Source organism: Mytilus californianus, unplaced genomic scaffold (genome assembly GCF_021869535.1).
Source record: "Mytilus californianus isolate M0D057914Y unplaced genomic scaffold, xbMytCali1.0.p SCAF_2, whole genome shotgun sequence".
Lineage (NCBI taxonomy): Eukaryota > Metazoa > Mollusca > Bivalvia > Mytilida > Mytilidae > Mytilus > Mytilus californianus.
The window spans coordinates 9,674,177-9,686,451 of record NW_026262668.1 but is presented as its reverse complement, the minus strand read 5'-3'; the positions used below and the strand labels follow the sequence as shown (position 1 = coordinate 9,686,451).

The 12,275-nt window shown below is 32.2% G+C and overlaps 1 protein-coding gene and 1 long non-coding RNA gene across 3 annotated transcripts in view; both read right to left on the bottom strand.

Moving 5' to 3' along the window:
- LOC127727903 (uncharacterized) overlaps nucleotides 1-12,275 on the bottom strand; it is a 244,332-nt gene that overhangs the window by 105,554 nt on the left and 126,503 nt on the right. The gene's annotated exons all lie outside the window — the stretch shown is intronic.
- Nucleotides 3,611-12,275, bottom strand: part of LOC127727849 (molybdenum cofactor sulfurase-like) — a 57,299-nt gene continuing 48,634 nt past the window's right edge. The window contains exons 14-15 of the mRNA XM_052234964.1: nucleotides 9,041-9,145; nucleotides 3,611-4,011 (exon numbers count right to left, since the gene is read on the bottom strand). Coding sequence (XP_052090924.1) covers nucleotides 3,928-4,011; nucleotides 9,041-9,145 — 189 coding nt within the window. The 3' untranslated portion in view covers nucleotides 3,611-3,927. The remainder of the gene's footprint in view (nucleotides 4,012-9,040; nucleotides 9,146-12,275) is intronic.

The following is a 12,275-nucleotide window of genomic DNA, read 5'->3' as shown; positions in this document are numbered from 1 at the left end:
CCAGTTAAGCAGGCAAGACATATCAGTGTTTGAACTATTGTGTAATTGTGTAATATAACTGTTTTTACCTTGTCCTGTGAATACAATTCATGCAGAAAATTTGAATTATGTATATCTTTAATACTATTTTAGTTCATTTATCATTCAAGGTCAATGAACTTTAAAGCTGTGGTCAAAGTCAAGTGACACCTGCCATATGCACATGATCAAGATATTGTTGACCTCTCATATAATTTTCAAACAAAAACCATACATGAATCAACAAGAGTGCACACGCTGAATGTCTCTCCTCCTTTACGGACCATTGATTTTATGTTGATAGTCCTAAAAATAAAGCTTTACTAAACTTATCACATAAACTTAACATGATCCAAGAAAATGAGGTCAAGGTCAGATAAACAAAAACGGAAATACATGTACACCTTACACTCATTCCATACACCAAATATTCTTGACCTATTACTTATAGTTTCTAAGAAACAAACTTAACCAGGAAAACTTAACATTGACCAATGAACCATGAAAATGAGGTCAAGGTCAGATGAACCATGCCAGACAGACGTGAACACCTTAAAATCAATCTATGCATTAAATATAGTTGACCTATTACTTATAGTATCTAAGAAACAAACTTAACTATGAAAACTTAACATTGACCAATGAACCATAAACAAGAGGTCAAGGTCAGATCATACCTGCCAGACAGACATATACACCTTAAAATCATTCCATACACCAAATATAGTTGACCTATTACCTATAGTATCAAAGAAACAAACTTAACCATGAAAACTTAACATTGACCAATGAACTATGAAAATGGGGTCAAGTTCAGGTGATACCTGCCAGACAGACATATACAAGTTACAATTGTTCTATACACCAAATATAGTTGACCTATTGCTTATAGTTTACGAAAAACAGTCCAAAACACAAAAATTTAACACTGTGCAATGAACCATGAAAATGAGGTCAAGGTCAAACAAAACCTGCCAGACTGACATGTACATTGCAAAATATTTCTATACACCAAATATAGTTGACCTATTGCATATAGTATTAGAAAAAAAGACCAAAACACAAAACCTAACCATGAAAATGAGGTCAAGATCAGATGACACCTGCCAGTTGGACATGTACATCTTACAATCATTCCATACACCAAACATAGTAGACCTATTGATTATAGTATCTGATATATGGACTTGACCACGAAAACTTAACCTTGTTCACTGATCCATGGAATGAGGTTGAGGTCAAATGAAAAAGGTCTGACAGGCATAAGGACTATGCAAGGTACACACATACTAAATATAGTTATCCTATTATTCATATTACAAAATCTTACCTTTTTTTCAAGTAGTCACTGAACCATGGAAATGGTCAAGGACAATGGACATATGAAAGATAGAAACTTCATACCATAAGTCATCTTTATACAAAGTATGAAGCATTCAGGTCTTCCACCTTCTAAAATCAAATGCATTTAGAAGTTTGTTAACACTGCCGGATCACTATCCCTATGTTTAGCTTTCTGCGACAGAAGTGGGGCCTCGGTGGCCGAGTGGTCTAAGTAGTTACTACTGTAATCACTAGCCAGTCAACACTAAGGTTATGAGTTCGAACCCCGATCGTGCGGGTACACTCGACTCCAATCTTAATTGACTAGGATTGTCAGTTTTCCTATCGAAGGTCGGTGGTTTTCTCCGGGCACTCCAGCTTCCTCCACCAATAAAAACTGCCCAAAAGCGGTGATTAAAAGTGGCGTTAAAACACCAAAAAATCAAATCAAATCAAACCTGCGACAGAAGTTGCAGGCTCGAAAAAACTCAAACATGATAATAAGAGTGTAAATATGAGGTCATTAGGTACAATTTCTAGAACCAATAGATACGTTTGTGTATTGAGGCCAAGCTGTCAATGCCATATTTAAACCATACATTCCTTACCTACAGATCAAACAAAAATACAGACTATTTTTACTCTTTACAGTTTCTCCCTTATCATGAAAATAGCCAAAATTTCATAAATGTTTAAATGGTCATCCATGGGCAGTTACTCCTATAAGGAGTCAATTGACAATTTCAGAAATGCACTGACTTATTTGTAGATCTTCGTTTGCTCAGCATTTTTGCTGCTTACAGTTTCTATATATTATAGTTTTCAGAAATAATTGGCAAAAGAAAAGGTAAAAACAAATTCATCATTTAAGGGCAATAACTCCTATAAGTGGTCAATTGACAATTTTGGTCATTTTGACTTATATGTAGATGTAATGTTTTGCTGATTTCAGTATCTTTGTATTATACTTTTCAAGATAAATTTGGATACTTGTCATTTAAAGGTGTTGGTTCACAATTTTGGGTATGTTGACTTGTATGTAAATCTTATCTTGATGATTTTTTTGCTAAAAGTTCTTGTCCATCTATTTTAGTTTTCAAGGTAAAAGCGAAAAACTAGAAAAACAAGTATTCTAAGAATATTGCATGGCAATACATAGTCCCCTACCGTTTAAAAATTCATTGTACTGTAACAAAATGCTAACGTGTTCTGTAAAAAGAGGGGTGAAAGATACCAGAGAGACAGTCAAACTCACAGATCGAAAACAAACGGACAACGCCATGGCCAAAAAGTAAAAAGACAAACAGACAAATAATAGTACACAAGACACAACAAAGAAAACTAAAGACTTAGCAACACGAACCCCACCAAAAACTGGGGGTGATCTCAGGTGCTCCGGAAGGGTAAGCAGATCCTGCTCCACATGTGGCACCCGTCATGTTGCTCATAATTTGTCATGGTGTAATTAACTTTATAACAAATATCAAGTCAAATATCTTCAAGCATGATGAAAAAAAGTGTAGAAAACTGATTATTTAAGTGAATTTTCTATGTCCTAAGGACCATAACGCTGCACAAAATCATCAGACTGGAACAAAATTCGAATTTGATCTGTAACTTGTCATGATAAAACTATATACCAATTATCAAATCAATATTTTCAAGCATGATGAAAAAAAGTGAGGAAAATTATTATTTGAGTGAATTTTCTAAGTCCAAGGACCATAAGTCTGCACAAAATCATCAGACAGGAACAAAATTCAAACTTGATCTGTAACTTGTCATGATAAAACAATACACCAAATATCAAATCAATATCTTCAAGGATGAAGAAAAAAAGTGTGGAAAACTGATTTGCCCGACAGACGGATGGACAGACAGACAGACAGACAGACAGACAGACGGAGTGCAAACCTAAAGTACCCTTCGACTTCGTCGGTAGGGGACTAAAACAAATATGGTAAAACTTGTAACTAAAGGGCATTAACTACTTAAAGATTTGATTGACAATTTTGGTCAAGCCTACAAATTTGTAGAGTTTTTGGTTTGCTGATCATTTTTACTGTTATCTGTTGCTCTTTCTATTATAGTTTTCAAGATAATGTGAAAGGATTGTAATTGCAATAATTTAAACTTGCATTTTGGATTTTTTTATATGAATGAAGCAGGATTTTTCCATTATTGAAAAAAATATAATTGCATTTTGGTCTAAAATGACAAAATCGCAATAATAAATGCATGCAATAATTTCTGAATTTACAGTAATCAATACCAGTACCGTAGATTTTTATTGCAGGTAAAACAAAAGTACCATATAACAAAACATTGTGATTGTATAATTAATACCAGGCAGTACCATAATTTTTTATTGCAGGCAAGACCATATAACATCACAAATCTGACTATAATTTATAAAGTTCTCTGAAATAATTAAACATGCTTATTTAAAAAAGTAACAATGTAAATATATCATTAACAATTTTGGCACAGTTTTATAGTAAAGATAACAAACAATTCTAGTTATTACATGATTAAAATATAGAATCAAATTGTCACTCAAATCTCAATTTCAGTTTAATTTGTGTATCATTTAAAAGACAGGGTATCTCCAACATGAATCCTCTTCCCAACAGCAGAATCATCATGTTTTAGATGTATTCCGAAAGGAATCTGAAAAATAAACAGAGAATCCTGGTCAAACCCACTTAATTACAGTATTGACAGTTAGTCCTGGAATCAGATGGAGATACACAAACAAGACCTAAAATATAACAAATGGCCATAATATGGAATAAAATGCTTCGCTGAGCGCAGCTGGATACGACCGCAGAGGTCCAACCCTGAACAGTTGGGGCAAAAATGGACACAATATTCGCGCTTGATACAGGTCTGAATTTGGATTGTAATTAAATATTTGACACATAATAGGTTTCTGACACAATTTCTTTTTTACCCCCATCTCTTTTTCCAAAAAGAAAATTCTTTCGGCTTTTGGCTGGTACTATGGATGATGCTGTGGATTTTTTTTTTTTGGTGCATACAAATTTTCGTTGATTGAGGGAAAATTGTATGTTCAGAGATTTTTGATTTGAGGTTTTGTTAAAGTCTGCATATAGGCCTATAGTTAATTTGTACTTGTTGAACATTTAAATGTGTGGTCCAGGTATACCCACGAAATCCAAGAAAATTAGTATCCTACAAATAATAATGAATGCACAGTATACAAAATGCAATGTAATGATAAATTATATTTGAAGAAATCTTCTACACAGGTTTTGTTAACAACAGTTAAATTTTTCACAATATCAATTGCAATAAAATGCTTCGCTGAGCGCAGCCTGATACGACCACAGAGGTCGAACCCTGAACACAAATTTGGACACAATATTCAAGCTGATATTGGATTGTGATCAAATTTTTGACATAATATAGGTTTCTGACACAAAATAAATGTGGTCTAAGATCTTACAAATCTATTGCACAATACTGTGCAATTAAAGATTTCTTCTTGAAACTTTTCAAAAATTCAAAATTTGAAAAATTTTGAAAAAAAAAAAAATCCCTTCAAAAAATTGTAAACAAAAAATCCCCCCCCCCCCCCCCCCTTCAACTTATTGAAACCTCCCTTGGAGCAATAACCCCAAAACTTTGAACCTTGTAGTACAATTTCAGAGAGATCTATACACTTAAACACAAGTTATTGTCTGGAAACTAGAAAAATGCTTCTTTTTGGCCCTTTTTTGGCCCCTAATTCCTACATGTTTGGGGCAATTAACCCCAAACTCAATCCCAGCCAGGGCTTCCAAAATTTCCTGACGACAGCCGGACATTTTTCAAAGAAATATTTTTGACGGTCAATGATCAGCTGGATACTTAAATGTAACTGAGAGGATGCATAAATTGATATATGTGTCTAAATAATTAGTAGTGTTATATGCAATAAAATTATTTATAACTGTTTTGTTTTCTTCATTCTAAAAATAAATAAAATATTATCCTCGGTATTGTGTCATTTTTCTGTGTATCGTAATACACTGCATTATACAGTAACCATCATTGCATCAATCAGCTTCAGTACCTGACTGTTCTCATGTTTTTGTTTCTTTTTATATAATCTATCTTCTCTCTGTGAGTACTTAACACTTTGTAAATTAAGGGTATCTTATTTGAAACTGTTGATGTTGGCTTTAATTGCAGTACAACTTGATCATCAATACACGTGATACTTTTTTCTTTATGTGTATTGATTACCTGACCACGTGACTTTTACAACTGATGCGGTATTTATAGATAACATTGAGGAGGCCCAAAGAAGGATATTGTTTTAAACCGTGTAAAATCTACTGAACAGTAATAACTTTTCTTTGTACAATTTCCCAACCTGATTTAGAAAATAAGAAGAATAAATAAAAACATACTCAGTTGATAAATAATTTTTTAAAACTAATTTTCAGTTCACCAGCTTTGAGGTATGATAAGTACAAAATTAAATGTTTTTGCGTAGCCAGATCAGTTGACTCGTCGATCATAATTCTCACAGGGGACTTAACTTTACGTCGGACATCACCTCTTTCTCTATAATATTGGAAATTGTCTGAATAAATTCGGAGCAGGCATTGTTCTCTTGATGTAATTTAGAAGTGATAACGGCACCATTTAACTTAGTTAAATCATTTATTGACTGAAATTTGTCCATTGGTAAGTTTTCTTTAGCAATAAAGTAAGCATTACGGAACAATGTGCACATTGCGTTGTCAGTCTTTTCATGAACTTTCTCAAATACTGATACAATTGGATTACTTTTGGAAGCTGTCTCTAATTTAAGAGCTTGAACGTGGTCATTGCTATTAGCATGCTCTACAACGGCTGACTTTCGAAAAGTAATTTTTAAGTTTATGTTTTTGACAAATGTCACAAAACATGGCATTTAGCATACTGTCAAATCTTAACCATAAAAACAGTTGTAGCCATTTATGAATAAAGCTTCTAGCATTTTTAGCAGATTTCGAATTTTGATCAGAATCGTCACGTTTACATTTGCCCATGATGGCAGATTTGTAAAGTTCAATTTGAGACAAAGTCTTTATAACAGTCGGAGATTGTCATGATTGGATATTCTTCTTTATGATTTCAATTATAAAAACAGTTTTTAATATGAAAACAAGAATAGAGAACGCCCCCCTTATTTATTGGACAACTCAGCTATTCTCGGTGTTTTTCCTATATATTTCAATAAATTTTCCCCTTCAGAGTACCCCAGTATTTAACACGATGTACAGTGTTAAATAAAATAATATATATCATACTTATTCATTTATAAATATCCTTATTTGAAGAATAACTTTTAAATATCAGGATACTTTTTTAAACTGAATGCTCATTTAAAATAATATCTATAAAGCGTAATTAAATAGGATGTTGTTCCATACACGCTTACATGTTTGACCTCGTTTACCTGATCACCTTTATGTACAGTGTTATGCATCATTAATTCTATTGATAAAGACAAGCTAAGGACACCTCATCAAAGGTTACAAACCTGTAATCAGTGAATGATTTATGGCTTCAATAAAACTTATTGAAGGGATTATTGTTTGACAGCTTGTTGTTATTTAAATAAAAGAAAACGTGTTTTATCTACTTTTTATTGATGTACACAAGCTAAAGACCAAGCGGTACATTTATGTACCCAGAGGATTAGACTAACTGAGACACTTCAAAGTATCTGAAATATGCTGCATCTGTTTTATTAAACCCAATTATGACCGAAATATCTTTGTGAAATAGATTGCCACAATTATAAACTAAAATGCTCAAACGGACATGCCCAAAGCGCCAAACGGACATTTTTATCGATCGATAGATGGTAAAAATTGAAATGACCGTTTTATGAAAATGCCTTGAATAACAAAAAAGTGGCAAACCAATTCTATTTGACCGTTTGAGGCTGAGAGCAGCCGGACTTTTTATGAAAGTTTCGGTCAAGTCCGGAATATATGACCGTTTTGGAAGCCCTGATCCCAGCCTTCCCTTTGTTATATCGAACCTTGTGGTACAATGTCAGAGAGATCCATACACTTACACACAAGTTATTGACTGGAAACTAGAAAAATGCTTGTTTTTTGGCCCCTTTTTGGCCCTTTATTCCTAAACTGTTGGCCCCATAACCCCTAAAATGAATCCCAACCTTCTACTTGTGGTATTAAACATTGTGGTACAATTTCAGAGCAATCAAAATACTTATACACAAGTTATTATCCTGAATTTAGAAAAATGCTTGTTTTGGGCCCCTTATTCCTAAACAGTTGGGACCATCATCCCCAAAATCAATCCCAACCTTCCTTTTGTGGTATTGAACCTTCTTAAATAATTTCATAAGATCCATTCACTTAAACTAAGTTATTGTCTGGAAACCAACGTGTCTTCGGACGACGACGACATCATACCATTATACAATCCCAAAATTTTTTTTGCAGTCGTATAAAAATGTATGAGTTTGTTCTATTATATGAAACAATTTTCTATTTACTATGGACTGATTAATATTTGTTGTACAACATGTATACCAATTTTGATGGAGTTTGTGGATACAGGTGATTCACAAATTTATGTATTCAATGATTACAAATTTTCCACAGCTTTAATGCAGACTTTGGCAAAACCACAAAATAAAATATTCATGAAAATGCAAGTTTTCCTCAATCCATGAAAACTGGTATCCAAGAAAACAAATGAAACACAGTACAAAATGTACAACAATTTCAGGTACTTGAAGAGGCTCAACTTGTGTATGGTCAATAGTGAAAAGAGGACATTTGTAGAACAGACGTAATGTCAATTCACTAATATTTGTAGGATACCAGTTTTTATGGATTTCTTTGCTATTAAAGATGTTCGCTACTCTTGATTTTGACTTTTTGTCAGATATTCAGAATCCTCTGGTTTTATCCATGTAATGCCAACAAAAATTTTGCCCACTAACCTTTATTTTTGTTTTCATAATTTTATTTCATATGGTTTAAAAAGCCATTATTCAAAATTTTATAAAATCCTTGTTATTTTTTCATAGTCTTTGAAAGAAGAAAGGTGCCAATGTTAAACGTATGAAAAAACCTAGAGAGAATATTTTCCCCGCCAAATTTTCAATTGATAATATCTCAAAAACAAGGACATGGACCTATAATTTTTGTTTGCTTGTCAAGTTCTGTTATTTATATACTATCAATTTATTAACGTCTTTTAAAAAGCTTGTTATTTTGAAACAGAGGAGCGAACATCCTTAAAGGGGGAAACCATGAATTTGAATACTCAACGAAATTAATTTTTTGTTACTGTGAAAGGGGCAAATGATAAAGCCATTGAATTTGGTAAATGGCAAATTAGAAGGTTTTCATGCCATTGCCTGATATTGAATATAATCAAGAACAAAAAAAGTTTGTATAATACTATATACAGTAGAGTCTTCATTTTTTGCATTTTTTTTAGATTCTTTATTTTTTTACCCCCTTAATCTCTATTCTTTATAATTTAGCAACCCATTTTTTCTATTTTTTATTTTTTGGGAAATCATTCTTTAATTTTTGCTAATTATTTAGTAAACCTAATCCAGATCCTTATTGACTCAAGGAATGACTTAGCTTCTCTTCAAATTTATAAAAAATAAATGGTCTACTGTAATTATTATTTCAACATTTCTCACCTTTTTGCCCCTCCACGCTGCTAATGTTTTTAGTGGTTCCTTACTTCTTTCAGTTGTGTCCTGATCTAGACAGACCATCTGACATCTGCTACAACCACCCTGACTCTGTAAATAACAAAAACTAATAAATGCAGGAGGGTTTATTGTTTATATTACTGATAAATATATTTTGCGTCGACACAGATTGACTCCATTTTTTTAACTTATACATTATAATGTTATTGTCACAATACTGAATAGATGAAATCCACACGGTCTGTGTAAACTGTAGATTAATTTAAATTTTATGCATAAAATATGCTTGATTTCTACACATTCTTAGCAAAAAAAATTTTGAAACCTCTGTTTATGGGAAGAAGTGGTGTTGTATTTATGTTGCTAAGTATAACTCCCACTTTCCAAGGGAAGTTAATATCTAGAATAATTGGGTGATATATGGATTATAAGAACTATAATACCAAAAACTGGATGTTAAAGGTGTAATACCACCATTGATTTTCCCCTATTAGTCTTTGTTAAATTTGCACTTTTCAAAAAATTGTGCAGAATTTATCTTTGTTTCAAATAAAGAAATACTTGGCATGTGTAAAGTTTTATCCTGTCCAGTACTATAGAAAAAATTTCACATAACATTTCATTGCATATAAGAAAATAACCATCACTGGAAGCTAACCAATCAAATTTTCCCCCTTTTTTAACCTGTGTACAAGCTTTAGTAACCATGTAACCTCAAGTTTCCAAAATATTCTATAGAAACCCCAAATAAAATAATAATGGTGCTTTGAAATACCCAAGATATATGTTTATGACCCAGAAATGTTTTACTGCAATGAAATGTAGGATCAATTACCTACAACTGTCAAATTCAAGGGAATATTTTTTTTCGACCTATTTTCGTATGCAACCGGATGTGACGTACTATGATTTGGTGGTATTACACCTAAAGAAGACTTTTTTGTTAAATAAACTTAATGTGACTTTTTTCCTTTGTAATACTGGTTATTTCAAGCATTCCTGTCAAGTTTTGTCATAATCAGTTCAATAGTTTGAGAAAAATCTAGTATAATGTAAGATGACATCTACAGCGATTCGAGCAAAATTTCTTCGAAAAATTCAAACCAAGCCGCATCATGATAGAATATAGTGTGGACCAATAAATGATCAAACATTTATCTCATCTGCCTACAAACAGTTGAATATGATACAAAAGATGACTTTAGGATGATAAATACTACTAATGGACCTCTTTGTCTTCCTTATAAGGTCTCTTTTGGTCCATTTATACCTCTCATTTCCTCAAAATTTCTACTTTTTAGGCCAATAAATAAAAATTTTAGGGTAACTTTCACTCATTTATGATAGAAATGTTATAATAAATGATTAATTGAAGTATTCAAGCTGAACAAACTATCCGTATAAAAGTTTACTGTCTCCAAGGAGGTTTCGATAAGTCCTTACGTAAAACTTAAATTTACGCCGCGTTCCAGAGAGGGACATAAAAAGCTTCTCTTTTGGTGAATAATGTGTTGTTACTGCTTTAAAAATAATTTCATTTACTTAAAACTATATATTTATTAAAGTATTTCTTAGGAAAAAATTTCTAGTATAGCAGAATATAAGAAATAAGGAGAAAAAGCTCCCCAAAGCTCTAAGTATGGCTTGTTCTGTCAACTAATATTCATGGTAAAGTCCTATTTCAAGGAAATTTTCTCATAAAATGTGTTTTGGAGACTCAATCCACTCAGAATATTTCATTATTTGTAATATTTAACTTAAATAGCAAGAAATTTTAACACATGAGAGTACTCACAAGGTCAAAGGTGCATGTACAGCTTCCCATATTAGGTGTAATACCACCATTGATTTTCCCCTATTAGTCTTTGTTAAATTTGCACTTTTCAAAAAATTGTGCAGAATTTATCTTTGTTTCAAATAAAGAAATACTTGGCATGTGTAAAGTTTTATCCTGTCCAGTACTATAGAAAAAATTTCACATAACATTTCATTGCATATAAGAAAATAACCATCACTGGAAGCTAACCAATCAAATTTTCCCCCTTTTTTAACCTGTGTACAAGCTTTAGTAACCATGTAACCTCAAGTTTCCAAAATATTCTATAGAAACCCCAAATAAAATAATAATGGTGCTTTGAAATACCCAAGATATATGTTTATGACCCAGAAATGTTTTACTGCAATGAAATGTAGGATCAATTACCTACAACTGTCAAATTCAAGGGAATATTTTTTTTCGACCTATTTTCGTATGCAACCGGATGTGACGTACTATGATTTGGTGGTATTACACCTAAAGAAGACTTTTTTGTTAAATAAACTTAATGTGACTTTTTTCCTTTGTAATACTGGTTATTTCAAGCATTCCTGTCAAGTTTTGTCATAATCAGTTCAATAGTTTGAGAAAAATCTAGTATAATGTAAGATGACATCTACAGCGATTCGAGCAAAATTTCTTCGAAAAATTCAAACCAAGCCGCATCATGATAGAATATAGTGTGGACCAATAAATGATCAAACATTTATCTCATCTGCCTACAAACAGTTGAATATGATACAAAAGATGACTTTAGGATGATAAATACTACTAATGGACCTCTTTGTCTTCCTTATAAGGTCTCTTTTGGTCCATTTATACCTCTCATTTCCTCAAAATTTCTACTTTTTAGGCCAATAAATAAAAATTTTAGGGTAACTTTCACTCATTTATGATAGAAATGTTATAATAAATGATTAATTGAAGTATTCAAGCTGAACAAACTATCCGTATAAAAGTTTACTGTCTCCAAGGAGGTTTCGATAAGTCCTTACGTAAAACTTAAATTTACGCCGCGTTCCAGAGAGGGACATAAAAAGCTTCTCTTTTGGTGAATAATGTGTTGTTACTGCTTTAAAAATAATTTCATTTACTTAAAACTATATATTTATTAAAGTATTTCTTAGGAAAAAATTTCTAGTATAGCAGAATATAAGAAATAAGGAGAAAAAGCTCCCCAAAGCTCTAAGTATGGCTTGTTCTGTCAACTAATATTCATGGTAAAGTCCTATTTCAAGGAAATTTTCTCATAAAATGTGTTTTGGAGACTCAATCCACTCAGAATATTTCATTATTTGTAATATTTAACTTAAATAGCAAGAAATTTTAACACATGAGAGTACTCACAAGGTCAAAGGTGCATGTACAGCTTCCCATATTAGGTGTAATACCACCATTGATTTT